A 16,649-nucleotide genomic window follows, 5' to 3' on the forward strand; every position below is an offset into this window, starting at 1 on the left:
ACTGAAATGTACTCCTGGGTGCTTGTCTGACTTCTGAGGGTTTGTTCTAAGGGAAGCAGGACGTGTGAAAAGATTTAGTTACAAGAGTGTCTATTACAGAATTGTTGGTAAGAAAAATGAAAATTAGGAACAGCGTAACGGCAAAAGAATTCAGTCAATTATGGTAGTCTTATACTTTAGAACAATACGTGGCTGGTAAAAAGGATGGCACATGTAAGTGTATTCATTGACCTGAAAAGATGTTCATGAATTTTTAGGTTAAAAAGTACTGTGAACTGTCTGAGATGAAAGAAAAACTGTCTGTATACAGAAAGTAATTCGTAGAAAAGTCCCGAGGGTGCCAGGCTGTTGACAGCTGCTGTTTCTGGACTGCCAAGCCCTTCCATGCAACTAGTTCGCGTTCTCAAACCTGAGTTGAGCAGAAGAGAAGGCTTAGAGCAGCTCCTCCCAGAAAGGACCAGGAAAAGTACACTTTTTTAAAGGGAAGGAATGATATGGCTCAAAATAACAGGGTGGGGAGCTCTGGGGTTGGTCTCTCCACCACTAAAGTTGCGGGGACGGGAGGCCAGAATCAACTGTTTCAGGCTCTAGGCCCTGATTGGACACAACAAACAGTCACTCCTCAGCCCCTCGGCCTGTGGGGATAGTGGCCCAAGTTCCTGTATTGGCTTGCTGAAGCCAGGGTGGGCAGGCAGTGGGCACCTTGTCCTCCAGAAAGTTGGAGTTGCTTCTTTAAGCCAATCTGGCAGATCCCCGAGGGATGGACACAGGTGTTTGCCTTGGTTTCAGCCCCTGAGCTGCAGAGGCTTTGTGCAGCAGCATCTGCCAGCAGATTTAAAGAATCAGTGCTTTCCCTCTCCACCCCTCTCTTTGGAGCCAGACATTTGAGGAAATCTGTGTTGGGTCACTGACTGACTGCAGAGATATTGTAACAGGAACTTCAGTGATCACACACAGCAAGGAATAAACAGTCAAATAGGTAGGCAGAGGCAAAAATAGTTTGGAAAGGTCACAAAACAGATGATTTCAGCCCAGAGCAAGCAAAACTAACAGTTCTGGAAGAGTGAGAGATTAGATTTCCAGTTACCCCAGTATAATACTCACAATGCCCAGTTCTCAACAAAAAACTATAAAACATACAAAGAAACTGGAAAGTATGACCCGTACATAGGAAAAAAAGAACTTCACAAAAACCATCCTGAAGAAACCCATACGTTGGAATTGCTAACCAAAGATGTTAAATCAACTGTCTTAAATGCTCAATGAGCTAAAGCAAACCATGGGCAGAGAACTAAAGGAAGTCAGGAAAACATTGAATGAACAAAATCAGAATCTCAATAGACAGAATTTTAAAAAGGAACCTGACAAATTCTGGAGCTGATAACTGGGATTAGAGTGAAAGTATAATAACTGAAATAAAAAATTCACTAGAGGGATTCAGCAGCGGATTTGAGCAGGCAGAAGAAAGGATCAACACACTTGAGGATAAGAACATTGAAATTATCCAGACTGAGAAGCAGAAAGGAAAAAAAAAATGAAGAAAAAGAGACAGAGCCCAAGAAACCATGTGTATCAACCTATGACTCATTGGAGCTCCAGCAGGAGAAAGAAGAGGGAAAGGGGTAGAAAAAATAATTGTAATGGTAGAAAACTTCCCAGATCTGATGAAAACATGAATATGCACATCTAAGATGCTCAGTGAACTCCAAGGAGGGTGAACTCCAAGCAGGATAAACTCAGAGACCCACACTGAGATACATTATAGTCCAATTGTTGAACCCCAGAGACAAAGATAACTGGGGAACCCATGGTAAAAGGATCTGAATATTGAATATATTTAATTCTAGAGCTGAACCTAAAATGAAAATAGGGATCAGAGTGAAAGGGGGAAAAAGCACTCTGACACATAACAAACATTGGAAAAGGAAAATAAGATGAGATATAGACTGATTTCCTCTTGTGCAATAACAAAACCTTAAAGGGTGATATCTCAAGCTGATAAAACAAAGTGGTAGAAATATAAACTTATTTAATAAAACAAAGGTCTGTTTGCAAATTGTGAAATTGTAGCAGTGCCCTTTAGTAGAGGATTGGTTAAATAGATTATGGTTCATCCATATGATGGAATACTTTACAGCCTCAGAATGAGGAAGGTCTCTAGGTACTGATAGGAAAAGAGCCCCAAGATAAGTTAAAAAACAAAGTGCAGAACAGGCTGTATGACATGCTACCATTTATGTAAAATAAGTTAGAAAAATAATATATAATGATGTCTCCATATATTTGATCTTAAACTCAGGCAGGATAGCCACAAAACTTTTGAGAAAAAGATGATCATTTTAGGGAAAGGTCTGGCAGTTGGTTGGATGGGGGACTAGGTAGGGGTTAGGTTTTTCACTGTGTTCTCTTCTCCCTCCCTCCCCCCTTCCCTTCTTGTTTTCATTTTTGAAACGTGAGTACAGTACATATTAAAAGTAAGATTAATGAAAAAAATCATATACCTTCCCTTCCTTCCCCACCTTTCTGGTCCTATATTAAATCTTAGGCAAAGCTTTCAGCTAGTTTTAATTACCATCTCTGCAAAGTCTCATGGGATTTTCAGTTATTTCTAGAATGTAATCTTAAGTACAGGCTCCGCAGGCCCCCTGGGTGAAGAGAACTCTCTTCACTGGATGATTTGTCATTTTATCTGAACAGGTTCTCTGTCCTTCCTTAGGTGTGTGAAATAGTCAGTGATTATTACGGCTGGTTCTGCCATTAAGGGAAGGTCGTCTGTTACCCTGTTGTGTAGGTCATTTGTGGGGTTTGTCTTGCTGGAAGGCATCTCCTATGATGAGTGAGCGTTTCCCCTTGAGTTAATGTCCGATATTCACACTCATCTTAGTATGGGCAAAACAGAGCTCTTGGTAATGAGTCCCAACTTCAGGGCTCTGTGAAACAGGAAAAAGACATGAATTATGGCTAGTATTTTTCAGTTAAGGAAAATGAGACATTGAGAAAGTGTGACTTGTGAGAAGTCACCCAGAAAATAGGAATAAGGCAGGGGCAGGTACAGCCATGACATGGTGGGTAGAACCTTGACTCCCAGACAGTGCTAGCATTCTTAACCAGTGACAGTGTGAATCTTGCCATGTTGATACAGGGACTTAGCATAGTGGATTGAGCTGCCTTAAATGAGGCTCATTCATTTTTTGGACCTTATGCAATTATCCTCCCAAGTAGATTCTCAAATTTACTTCAGGGTGGATTCATTTGGACATATAATTTGGGAGCAGTAATCCTACTATATGTGTACACACACACGATGTAAAGTAATTGCCAGTGATAAAATTGTTACCTTTTGTGTGTGATTTAAGATAGTAAATTGAAGGGAACACTCATGAAGTCTTGCTTACGACCCTGAACTCTTTTAGGCTACTTTTCCATAGTGAATAGAATATGTGTCTTCTGCAACACATTTAAGAAGCTTTCTAAATGCCTTGGGTCTAATGTGTTAATCATATTGTATTTCTAGTTTGGTTTCAAAGTTTGTGTTTGTAAAATGGGCATGGTACTTCACAGGATTGTTGTGACGACCAAATAGGATCACAGGTGTGGACATGTTTTTGTGAAACTGAAAAAATGCCTTGTAAATACAGAGACGGCAGTACTAATATTGTATGAATTAGTCTCATCTGCTCCCGGTATATTCCTGTCATTCCACTCTGTTCCTTCCAGGTCCAATCATTTCGAGGAAGTAAGGCTGGAGGGGTCACATTTAATACTTTTATTTCTATGCATTTGCTTTTTTCCCCTCTTCTTTTTATACATACTTTCATCTAAGTAAGGACAATTTTGAATAATAGCATACACAGAATTTTTATCATAAACAGTCAATACATAATACTGTAGACATATAATAAGAAACATATGAGTAAGACTGTGGACACAGGCTTTGTAAACAGATCTGTGTTTTAAAATCCAGTTGTGACCCCTGTATTGGCTACGTGACCTTATATAATCTCTTGTAGAGTCAGTGTTCTCGTGTGTAAAGTGGAGGATAATAATATTCACTTTTTGAGATTGTTGAGGGCTAAGTGAAATACTTTTTTAAAGCACTTGGAGCATTACTTTCACTGAACTTAATCTACCCTAATTTCCTCAGACATGCTAATTCTCATTCAGACATAATTGTTTGATATTAATAGTGTTACCATTTTGGTTCCAGCCCTTTCAATGTAAGTTACATTGATAAAGAGCACGAAGGCTTTTCTTCCAGACTAAGGAGATGGAGTTCATTTTAAAACGATGAGGAGCCAATGAATACTTTTGTTTAGGACCAACATGAACAGATTTGGAACTCAGGATAACTACCTAGAAGCACACCTCCAAGCAGTGGCATCAACATCAATTTTATCAGCATCTACATCGCCACCATTTATTTAATACCTATTACATATCTGACTCATGTATATATTATCTCATTTAATTCAGCACCCTTTGAATTAGATACTTTTGCCACTGTTTTATAGATAAGAAAACACTGGGTAATAGGGTTAATAGAGGAAGTGGTGACTGGACACACGAGAGAATGTGTGTGATTACCTGTTATTCTACCGGTGGAATGCTAATGGAAGTTAAGATAGGAGATGATGGTTTGTTTGATCCTTGGTCTTTGTTTTCATGTGTTTTGTATTGGGAACATATCACTGAATTTAGTTAAGAATTTAAAGATAACATTCATTTCCTACAAGATAGCTTTTAACCAAAGTCTGTTATTTCATCTGGTGTCCCCAGAAACTTTGATTAGTTCTAATGTCAGAGGGAAGAACGACTTAGACTTGAAGAGAACATACCAGTATTCAATTAGGAACCACATTTTTTCCTAGAGTTTTTCCATCTTACAGAATTTGTATCAGTATCCTTTAGAACTCTTACAGGATATAAACTACTTTATTCTCCATTCCATCTCCTTTTCCTGTAAATAAAAGTATTTTAAGGAAATATTTGAAGTGATAACTCATTAGGATTTGAGATGTCTTAGTCGTATAATTCTTAAAGCCTCACACGTAACTTGGGACATGGCTTCTCAATACGAAGGGTAGTTTGAAACTAAATTTTATCTTTCTGCTCCATAATGTTTGTATAGTGTATTGAAGCAACAGAGTGAGAGGTAATGTTCTTGGAAGTTTTTTTTTTAAAAAAAAAGCTGATTATTAATCCAATCACACTCTTCATTAGCTTTCTAAATGCTAACACAGTTGGCCATTTATGCCTTCATTCTTAGCTCTTTGATTGAAAATACAAATAAAGTACCTCTTCTCTCCTAGAAATATGTGACAATTGATCAATTTTAAGAAATGCTTGTGTATGACCAGAAGGGGTGTTATTAAGATAGCAAGTCAAAACTGTGTGTATACTGTGCTCACCTTTTACTCCTTTTATTTCAGCTCCATCTGAAATTGAAGTTTCTGTGTCTGCGAGGAATATCAGAAGATTACTAAGTTTCCAGCGGTATCTTAGATCTTCACGCTTTTTTCGTGGTACTACCGTTTCAAATTCTCTAAACATTTTAGATGATGATTATAATGGACAAGCCAAGGTGCGTATAGCTTTTTCAAGAAAACATTAATTTTTAGATAAGTTTAACGCAGCCTTTCCCCCCTTACATGGTACTGATTTTTTGTATGTGAAATTAGTTGAACCCGTTTTTCAGGTTTTCCCTTTAGAGCAGCTGTTCATTTTATAATTAGGTATTAGAGAGCAAGGAACATTCCTGAAGTAACTAAAACAATGAAAATGTTTTCATTTATTGCAATATTAAATAGCAAATAGATGAGTAGAACATTAAACTATAAGATCGTATGGAATCTTAACACGGGGAAGAAGATTTTGGATTATCTGATCTGGTTTCTGTGTTGGTGAGGGAACTGTGGCCTAAACTGCATGAACCACTGGGTTGAGCTCCCGCAGCTGGTTAGAGGTGAGCCTGGCACAGGAAGTCTCATGACTTTCAGTCAAATGATTTCACAGTCTCTTGCATCAGTGAGATGTTTTGAGGATTTAGATTTTTTTAAATTAAACCCAGTGATTGTGAGCATTATTTTCTTTATACGGTTTAGAAGAAATGTGTTAATGAAGGTGGAGATTAGATGAACTTGTTTTTGACCGAATGAGGATTTTTAATAATCTTAACATTTCTAATATTTATAAAAATATCCTCTGATTTAATAGTTACAGGCCAGATATTGTAAGTTTGTGTAGACCAGGCCAGGATACCACCATATGATTACATTACAGTGAAAAAAATTTGTTTTCCTGTTTGATAAAACAAATCAATGAAAAAGCGTTCATGATTTCTTTAAATTTTAAAAAGTTCACAAGTTCTGCTTTTTAGAATGAGAATATTGGTCTGTGTGATTGGTTGTTAGTACTATCACAGTTTCTACTAGTAATACTTTAGTATTGCTTATGTCTGTTTAGTCATAAATGTATTCAACATGAACTTTTGGATACAAAGTTTTTTTTTTCTTGAAAATAAAATCTATGAAATTTCCAGGTTACAAATATGTGGTGTAAAAATATAATCTGCTTGATTTTTAGGGTCGTTGTGGGATTTATTTGCTTGGCTGAAATATACATCAACCTAGAAATTAATGTAGTAAATGCTATTAAATAACTGCTTTATAGGGATATTTAAAGAACATAAATAAATGCCCATAAATTAGGAGTGTGTTTCAAGAAAACGAGTAACAAATAACTTAAACATAGCATAGTATAGACGTCAGGTGCCTGTGTTCCAGGCTCAGACCGTCTGACTTAAGACCCCAGCTGTTACTTTCCCACTGAACAAGTCAGTTACTTTTTGCTTATTTCCTCATCTGTAAATGAGGATTGAAAACAATGCCTGCTTGATAGTGTTGGTATGAATAGTGAGTAAAGAGTAGAGCACTCTTAACAGTGCCTGGAATATAGTAAGTATTCAGTCCTTCCAACTTATTTTTATTAGTTTTAAAATCTAGTTCCTAGACCATGTAGTGTATGAACTACACGTCTGTGATATTAAATTATATTAGAATTCTTGACCTGTTCATGGGAGTATAGGAGTAACTTGAAAAAAACACTAACCTTTCCTATACATTTATTAGTTGGGAAACAAAATAGTAATTGGTTTTTCAAATAGAGTTTATCCCCTTGGGCATATTTCAGAGCCTTTTGGAAAGGTCTTGATTAAAAGAATGATACTTAACACTTCTTAAAGTAAATCAGCTATTTTCATTGATTTCCCTATGGACTATCTACAAAAGACAATGTTACTGAAATTAAATTACAGTAGGAATGTTTGGTTTTCATTTCAGTGTATGCTGGAAAAAGTTGGAAATTGGAATTTTGATATCTTTCTATTTGATAGACTAACAAATGGTAAGTGAAGAATCTGACTTAATGTATTCTCCCGATTGCTGCATTGATGGTACAGCTGCTGGTGGGTTGCTGCTTGCTTTACTTAGGTTATGAGCCCTCTGCTGGCAGAGGGAGCATTTTCTTCCCTCTTTATTGACGGATCCATAAGCCTAAAGAATCGATCTAAAATTTTATTTTTTGATTATTACTCTTAGCAGTAATCACAGGTAATCATTGTCATCACTTGGACATCCCTACTTAATGTGACTATTAATAACCCAGAGTGAACATTACTGTCATTTTTTCTGATTTTTCTTTTTCAGTTTCTTTTGGACTGTAGCCATTTACAGTGACATCCTCCGATCTTGTATTCCAGTGTTGGTAGCCCCAGACATGTGGTAGAGTAACGACCTTTTGAGAGATGTCCTTGCTTCTAGCTCTGGTGCCCAGGCTTTCCGTCTGCAGCCGGAGGAGAGGAGAGGGTGTGGCACAGAGAGAGAGGGCATGGTAGCTCCGCAGGGGCGGCGCCTGTGGTGCTGCTTCTCCCTGTGGGGTGGGGAAGAGCTCTGGGCCTCTTCAGGGGGCTTACCAGAGTCTATGGAAAGTATGAGTACTTTGAAAAAAAACAGGTGATTCTGATCTGTTAACCTCCTCCTGAGTTTTGCTTTTTGGGGGAGGGTTCATTTTCCCTTATTTTCTTTGGAAACAGGAACAGAAGTCTCTTTAGGAATCATTTTTCTATTTAGGGTAGAATTTTTGGCATAAGAAAATTGATGGTACCTGTAGTCCAACTAGACTTTGCCCCTTCTGCCTTAGTATCTTTTAAACAAGTGAAGCAGAGTGGAAAGTTCACCGAGAGGAAGTCAGTTCTGACTGTTGAGAATGAAGTAAATAGGTGGTTCACTACTATACTTTGAATTCACCTTTTTAAAATTTTACTTTGGATTAAAGCTCCTTTCAGAAGAAAGCCAAGTGTGGGAAATGGACAAACAAATACGACTGTATTCATCTTGAGAATCAGTGTGAGTGTAGCTTTTTCGTGTTACTGTGTTATTCCCTCTGAGCTGTGCGGCTGGGCACGGGGAGGGTGCTTTGCCATCACCTGCTCTTGTCTGCGTGGGGACCGGAAGTGAACCGGACTGACCCAGGCGCAGGTGGGAAGACAGTGAAGCTGGCCTGATTAGCAGAACCGCCCTGCAGCTTCCCTGCCTTTTTGTTTTTCCCCCTTTCCCTTCCTGTTCCCTCTCCTTTGCCCTCTGGTGACGGTGCCTATCCCTCTCCCTGCCCCCACTTTGGCCTGTCCACGCGGAAGGGCTCTGGTATCATTTACACAGCTGTCCTTCCCTTCAGCCTTCCCCTTTTTGAGAATACAGGCGGCTCAGCTTCTTGAAGGTCTGGGAAACTCGCTTTCCTAATGCAACACAAATATTTCCTTAGTCGCAATCACAAGATAAATACAGATAAGACGAGGCCGACCTTAACACCTTCAAGGTCCAGCCTCATATAAACACTCACAGCTCACAGCCTGTTCTTAGTCTCCTGGAACACTTGTCACTCCCTGAAATAGTTGATTGTTCTTCTCTGATTTTATTTTTAAAAAGAAAGTGTCCTGCTAGTCAGGGGCTTGGTGATGGGAGTGGAGCGGGTGATGGTGTAGGTTGGGCAGGAGTAAGGGCCACTGGTCCACGTTAGTTAACTGAGCACTTTGTCTTCCTTTAACCCTCTCACTCCTCTTTGTGGAGAAGATGGCCAAACGGTTTCTTCCTAGAGTCGTTACGGGTTAATAGAGACCACCCATGGTTAGCTCCCCACCTGTGCATTTGCAGATGGTGATATATATTTTCAGTTAAGTACAGTCACCCAAAGGTAACAGAAATTCTGTACATGAAGAGATATTGTCAGGGAACAAACAGGCAGAGGAAAATTCCTTCAACTTGCATTATTTAATTGGAACTGCTTTCCTTTCAAAGCTGCTTTAGCCTGAAATGAATTCTGGATGGTGTATGTCCGTAGTATCCAAGTATCTAACTTCCCCTTCTTGCTTGTTGATCCAGTGTGCTCTGTGTTTCTTACTCTGGTGATTTCCTAATTGACATTGTGAGGAGCGCAGGGAAGAAGGAAAGCTTAGTGATTCTCACTCATGCAAATGGTCCCTAGCTTGTCCACTGCAAGGAGAAAAGAGGTGACTGTCCAGTAAGATATATTTGATAACTTCTTTGGCAGGAATGACTTAGGTAACATGAGAGAGCACGATCTGGCTTGTCTCCCCCAGAAGCTGCCTGGCACTTGAGGATCCTTGTGGCCAGGCTTGTGTTATGGCGGGAGCCGAATCCTGCCAGCCTCCACCTAGAATCACATCCTAAAAACTGTCGAGGGCTGTAACACCTTTGGCAGGGGCTATCCTTTATGATTTATCTTTATGAGGGTAGCTTTTCTGTAAGTGCAATTTTCTTTTCAAAAAAGTGTTTGTGAGGAGATAGGGTATATAGCTCAAATGGTGGAACATGTGCTTAGCATGCACAAGGTTCTGGGTTCAATACCCAGTACCTCCATTAAAAAAAAAACTTAGAGTAAATAAATAGACCTAATGACCCCCCAAAAATTTTTTTTAAAAAAATTTTTCAAAGTGTTTCTGTTATCATATAAAATAAGTTCTGTGCCTGGTTCTTGTTTGAACTGTTTCATTGACTTGTGTTCTTATTCACTAGTATTAAGTTGGTTGGTATCTTATGAACTGAAAATGAGGAAAAATATTGCATGCAGTTTTTCGTTTCTATAGGGTAGTACACTTTGATAGATTGGTTCTTAACCAGATTCCTTTAAGATTCTTGGTGGAGGATGTCACATGTGTTTCTTACTGCTGTTTGCCTGAATTCCAGATAAGAGTGTTTTACCATTGGGTTGCAGCTTTCTTAAAACTTATTCTAACATTTTGAAAGCTCAAACATGCAGCCATGGAACAAATAAAGCAGCTGGAAGAAAAAATAAACTTATTCTAGACCCTAGAAGTTGGCAATTTATTTCATTAGGTTTGGGAAACAATTTGGGGAAAACCATATGATTACCTAATTATACACAATGAATATACATTCTTGTTTTTCAATTGAGGTATAAATGACATATAACATTATATTAGCTTCAGGTATACAATGTAATGATTTGCTGTTCGTATGTACTGCAAAGTAATCACCACGGTGGGTCTGATTAACATCTGTCACCATATGTAGTTACAATTTTTCTTTTCATTGTGATGAGAATTTTTAAGATCTACTCTTGTAACAGCATTCATATATGCAGTGCAGTATTATTAGCTGTAGTCACCATGTTGTACATTACATCTCCAGGACTTATTTATTTTATAATTGGAAGTTTGTGCCCTTTGACCCCCTTCACTCGTTTTGTTCACTCCCCCACTCCTCACCTCTGGCAACCACCAGTCTATTCTCTGTATCTATGAACTCGAGATTGTTTTTATTTTTTTCAGATTCCACATGTAACTGAGATCATACGGAGTTTTTCTTTCTGTCTGACTTACTTCACTTAGCACGATTCCCGCAGACTCCATTTATATTATAGCATGTGGCAAGTTTCCTTCCTTCTTGTGGCTGAATAATATTCTATTGAATATACACCACATTTTCTTTATCCATTCATCCATTGATGAGCCCTTAGGCTGATTCCATGTCTTGGCTGTTGTAAATAATGCTTCAGTGAAGATGGGGGTGCAGATATCTCTTTGAGATTGTGATTCCATTTCCTTCAGATATGTGCCCCAAAGTGGAATTGCTGGGTCATATGGTAGTTCTACTTTAAATTTTTTGAGGAACCATCATACTGTTTTCCATAGTGGCTGCACCAATTTGCATTCCCACCAACATGCACCAAGGGTTCCCTTTTCTCCACATCCTCATCAGCACTTGTTATTTCTTGTGTTTTTGATAGTAGCCATTCTGACAGGTGTGAGGTGACATCTCATTGTGGTTTTAATTTGCATTTCTCTGGTGATTAGTGATGTTGAGCACCTTTTCATGTGCCTGTTGGCCATCTGTATGTCTTTGGAAAAATATCTATTCAGATCCTCTGCCCATTTTTTTAAACCAGAGTGGTTTTTGAATATACGTTCTATAATATCTATGTATATACCCCAAGAAAAATTGGTTGTTATAGAGTGGTGATGACAGAAGCAGAGCTCACTTCTTCACAAATGGTTCCAGACCGCATGGGCTCATGTTTGTACCAGTAGAGTGTTATAAGGATTTGAATGCATTTTAACGTTTAATTTCTTAAAAGATTTGAAATCGTGTTTTCTTTCTGTTTGAAAATGTTACGTCAGGTGGTTTTTAAGAAGACTCTCTTGGCTGCCACATCCTTTTTCAGTGTTACTCAGGCAAATATTGTTCTAGTTAATTAACTTTTCCTCAGCCATGGGCTTCTGTTGACAGTGGTTTAGGCAGTTTGGGATAATTAGGTTAGCCCAATAGTCCTTTATAATTCTTCATAAATATTATTAGTATAATTTTTCATTGTGAAACTAGTTAGGCCTTTTATACATGTTTGTTAGAATAATAAATTTCTTTTGAGAACACTAGAATCATGTTCATGTTACTGTTATTGTCTGAACACTGGCAGTAATTTATGAGCTCACACACCTTTAAAACATATAGTCTGTTTAACTGTTAAAATAATGTGTGTCCTATAGGGGAAATCTATAAAACTTAGAAAAATATAATAGAAAGTATAAAAAATGGAGAAGTACCTTGGAAGGGAAAACTGAACATTATAAAAATAGTCGTTTTTCCAAATTTAATTTCTATACTTGGTGTGACTCCAGTTGCAAAGGAGTGGAAGTTGAGGGTGAAGATAATCCTCACTGCACTTTTTGGGGCATAGAGGGTGGTAACTGGGGGGGCAGTAGAGGGGGGGAGGGATGCGTGTTTTGATTCAGTGGGAACAGGGTTGGGGGGTTGGTAGATGTATCCGACGGACTGAGGAAGGTCCCTGAGAAGCTGTGGAAGGACTGGCTTTTGAAAGAAATGGAAACTTACAGGCTTGTATTTTTCCCATGAAGTATGAGGCTATCAAGGATGAGAGGGGGAATGCGGAGTGAGTGTGTTCCAGGTCTGAAAAAAGTAGAGAAGCCTTGAAAATGGGCATTTAAAAAAGTGAAAGAACTATTTCATTAGAAAAATGTGGTAAGATGGCTAGATAGCTGACTATGAATTTATAGTGCTAGAATTCTGCCTTGTTTTGTGATCCTGGGGGGGTGGGGGGGAGCACAACACCCCAAACACGACCACACCTTCAGCAACTCTCCGATTTTCTGCTACAAGTCTGGGAGAGGCAAGTGGCTGAGCTCAGAGTTTTGATCTTGAGGTCACTGATCCCTTCTGGCCCTGTATATTTAGGAATAAACACAACCTCCACTTCACAGGTTTGCAGCCAGGCAGTTTGCTCGGGGACCCCCTCACTCAGTTAGAGCAGTGAGGTAGAGGGATGTTCACAAGGAGGTGAAGTGTAGCCAGGTGTTAGGTGCTTTGGGAAATTGAATTAAACTTACTCATTGTGGGACAATTTTCAAAGTTTTCTATCGATTCTAATTATTTTGGTGTCTTTTTAAAAAACTATTCAAAAATGTTTATCTTCTGGTGGTTTGGTTTTGGAAAAATAGAGTCATTTTTATTAGAATGGAAAAAAGATGTGATACTTAAAATTCATAGCTGGTAAAAATAAGGTGTAAATTTTAGATAGACAAAAAGTGGGAATTAGTACTCTGTTTTATATTCAAACCCATATTTAGAAGCACAGTACAATTATGTTAGCTTGTATTCCTACTAATGTCTCCTCTTCTTTCTTTTCAGGAAATAGCCTAGTAAGTTTAACCTTCCATTTATTCAATCTTCATGGATTAATTGAGTACTTCCATTTAGATATGATGAAACTTCGTAGATTTTTAGGTAAGTGATTCTAACTCACTTAACAGTGATAAGATTCATGCAAGAACTTGTTTAACTTTTCTTTAGTTTTAGTATCAATTAGCTATTGCTCTAAAACTAACCAGCCCAGAGTTAGCAACTTAAAGCAACGCACATTTATTTAGCCTCGAGTCTGGGGGGCTGTGGAGGCTCTTCTGGTCTGGCTGAGCTTGTCTGCATACCTCCCTTAACACCAGGTGAGCTGTGGGGGGCCTCGGCCGGGCCCTCAGCCGGGCCACTGGGCCTGACCTGGTTCTGCTCTACATGGTCTCCCGTTAGAAGGAAGAGGAGGAATTTGGCACCATAATAGAGTCACGTTAAAAGAAAAGAAAAGAAAAAATTACTTACTTTACAACAAGGCAAGCTTGTTCAAAAAGAGATGTCCAGTTTGTAGGAGAGAGCTGGTGTGCCCAGACCTCTGGAGCCCGATTCAGCACTGGCTCGCCTTCACATCCACCACGTGCTGGTGGCCAGAACCAGTCAGATGGGGGTGGACCACACCTCTTGGTGGGGAAGCTTTGAAGGCTCAAAGCCATGGGTGGGAGGGCCTGGCCAAGAATTGGGACCGTTTTGCAGTCAGTCTCTTAGATCAGCCACAGCTTCCTGACAGAAATGACACATTTCTGTCCCCTCCTGGAGTTTTGAAGCTAAAACTTTAAACGACCAGGTACATCACACTTAGTTAGATCTTCCGTTTTTCTCATCCCAGAAATCTCTTGACAGTAAACTTCAAAGATTATTTTGAATATGTTTTAATAGGAAGAGTGGTATTTACTTTGGCCCACTCTGCTAGGAGCAAAATTGGAGTCTTTCACCAAATAAATATGTTAGAAAAAAAATTAGTGTGGGAATTCTAATTTTTTTAAGGAAGAAGATAATATTTTCTTTCCTCTTAAGTACCAAACTAAGAAAACTTATTACCTAGGACTTTTGAGAAACTTTCAATGCATATTTATTTAGAAATTATGTCCCTGTAATACTGCACTAATATCTAGATAATAAAACACATACAAAAATAGATATTAACCACAGTATTCAGGCTATTTTAAAGGATGGGCTCAAAGTGAACACAGAATTCTAACACTCTTTCCATCTCACCAGTGAGTTCACCATCTTGGGCTCAGCTCACTTTGCTTGGAAACACTGGATTGAATGTTAAGCCATTGGGGCCCAAGTACAGGTTTGACGGTGGCGGGGACAACTCTGCCCCTAGTCCTCGTCTGCTATTTTATGCTGGCATAACAGACAGTGAGCAGAGGAGGCGGGATAACAGAAGAGCCTTGCCTACCACCGAGAAACTAATTTCAGATCCGACACTCACCTCACTGATGACACATCCAGAAGCTTGTTTCCACATACCCCAGTGTCTGTGTTATTTTAGAATTTTGTTCATGGATGAATTTCTAGTTCACAGAACAGTACCTGGCACAGTATATATTTGTTGAATAAATTGTACTGTTTTTATTAAACTAAGAAACTCTTTTTAAATTAAAAAACTCAAAGGAGTTTGGCACAGTGATTATCATTTTAAAAGAGAAAATAAAAATTATTATAATTTTGACACGAATACTTTCTCTTTAAAAAAGTTTCAAACAGGTTAGGCGTCAAAGCGGGATCGGTGCTTTAGGTAAATGTGAAGTGGCCGTCGTCTCTGAATCTGCACGGTTAGCTGATGACATGTGAGGCATAGCTGGAGGGCTCATAAGCCTTGCAGATTTTGTACTTGTACATGCCTCCTGTTTGCAGTTGAATTTGGGGTCTTTTTTTCTTTGATGCAGTTATGATTCAAGAGGATTACCACAGTCAGAACCCTTACCACAATGCCGTCCACGCTGCAGATGTTACTCAGGCCATGCACTGTTACTTAAAGGAACCTAAGGTAAGGACTTGACATACACAGTGGGTGAAAATCCTGAGATTCCTTTGATTTAATTGCAGACACTTTCCCTTGAGCTGGTGATTTAATCAGACTCAAAATCAGAAGTGTCCTTCACGAGAATAGGACGTAGCTGGATCAGGTTACCAGATGTGCCTGTATTTGTAAGTGCACAGCCAGAGAATTGGGATCATTGTGGAGAGAGAGGTGGAGAAGTCTAGGGGTGGCCAGGACCCGTGGACCCTCCCATGCTGCGTCCAGACATTGGCACTGATGCTAAACTCCACAGGGGCGGTTCAGTGATGAAGGGGGTGCTTGCGTTTCAGGGCTTAGTGACTTTATCCATGTCCTTAATTGAAGCTTTGACGGATAAGTTCACTGGCTATGTTAATGAAAACTGTTTAAAATAAGAATTATTAGAGCTACATGGGCAAAAGGTGCTTAAAATTAGTACAGCCAGAGCTGCATAAGACAGCGTCTGTGTCCACGTTCGTCCCTGCACACTCTCGGCCCCGCCGTCCTGCCCAGTGCCCGCACACACCCCAGCTCCTTCTCGTTGTGTGCGGACAGTGTGAGGCAAAGGGAGAATCCTTCACAGACCCTCCTCTGTGCCCCAGAGAATTCAGTGTTTTCCTCCATCAATCCGTTTGCCTGGCTGGATGGTGATTAGGTACCAGTTTCTCCCACAAGACTCTCAAACAGGCACTTCAGGCTTGGCCTAGAGTTTTTTAAAGTTTAATTTAAAAATTGGGGTGTTTGGGAGTATACATTTGTCAAAAATATACACATAAAATATATGCATTTTATTACTGCATATAAATAACGCCACCATAGCTGATTTTTTTTTAAGTCATGAAATTATATACTTTATAAATTGGGGTGTTTTCACATATTCCACAATCTCTTGAAACATCAGAAACGTGGCAGCCACGTGGCTATGTTCTCGGAGTTGGCGTCAACTGGCTAACCTGGTTTAGTTAGCTGGCTTTCCCTCCCAGCATGCACCCAGAACCTTGTAAGTAAGCTGTGCTTTAAAAAAAAAACCTTATTTTTTTAAGTGCTTTTGCATATCCTAAAGAACAAATTATTGTCTTTACTATCTTCTCATTCATTGAACTCCATAATACCGATTATACGTAACACAAAAATAAATAATTTACATTCTCTGTCTGCCAACAGCTTACAGTATTTTAGGGGATTCAGGCTCTCAGTAGTTTTTGTTTGTTTGTTTTTGTTGTTTTTTCTCCCAGACTGAGATGGACTTGACACAGGATGGGAAGAGATCCATTCTGGCATAGAGAGAATATATTAGAATTTGAATCTAAATTTATTTGTATCTCATATTTTTAAATTTTTCAGTTTTCACTCTCATTTTATCATGTGCCATGTATGTCCGCTCAGTATGATGATCTGTAAATAAG

The 16,649-nt window shown here is 39.0% G+C and overlaps 1 protein-coding gene across 3 annotated transcripts in view; it reads left to right on the top strand.

Annotated features, from left to right (window-relative positions):
* Positions 1–16,649, top strand: part of PDE7A (phosphodiesterase 7A) — a 106,702-nt gene that overhangs the window by 74,271 nt on the left and 15,782 nt on the right. For all 3 annotated transcript variants that reach the window (XM_032470044.1, XM_032470045.1, XM_006193754.3), the window contains exons 4-7: positions 5,430–5,581; positions 7,338–7,401; positions 13,239–13,334; positions 15,131–15,231. In XM_032470044.1, the coding sequence (XP_032325935.1) occupies positions 5,430–5,581; positions 7,338–7,401; positions 13,239–13,334; positions 15,131–15,231 (413 nt within the window). The remainder of the gene's footprint in view (positions 1–5,429; positions 5,582–7,337; positions 7,402–13,238; positions 13,335–15,130; positions 15,232–16,649) is intronic.

Source organism: Camelus ferus, chromosome 29, assembly GCF_009834535.1.
Source record: "Camelus ferus isolate YT-003-E chromosome 29, BCGSAC_Cfer_1.0, whole genome shotgun sequence".
NCBI classification, from domain to species: Eukaryota; Metazoa; Chordata; class Mammalia; order Artiodactyla; family Camelidae; genus Camelus; species Camelus ferus.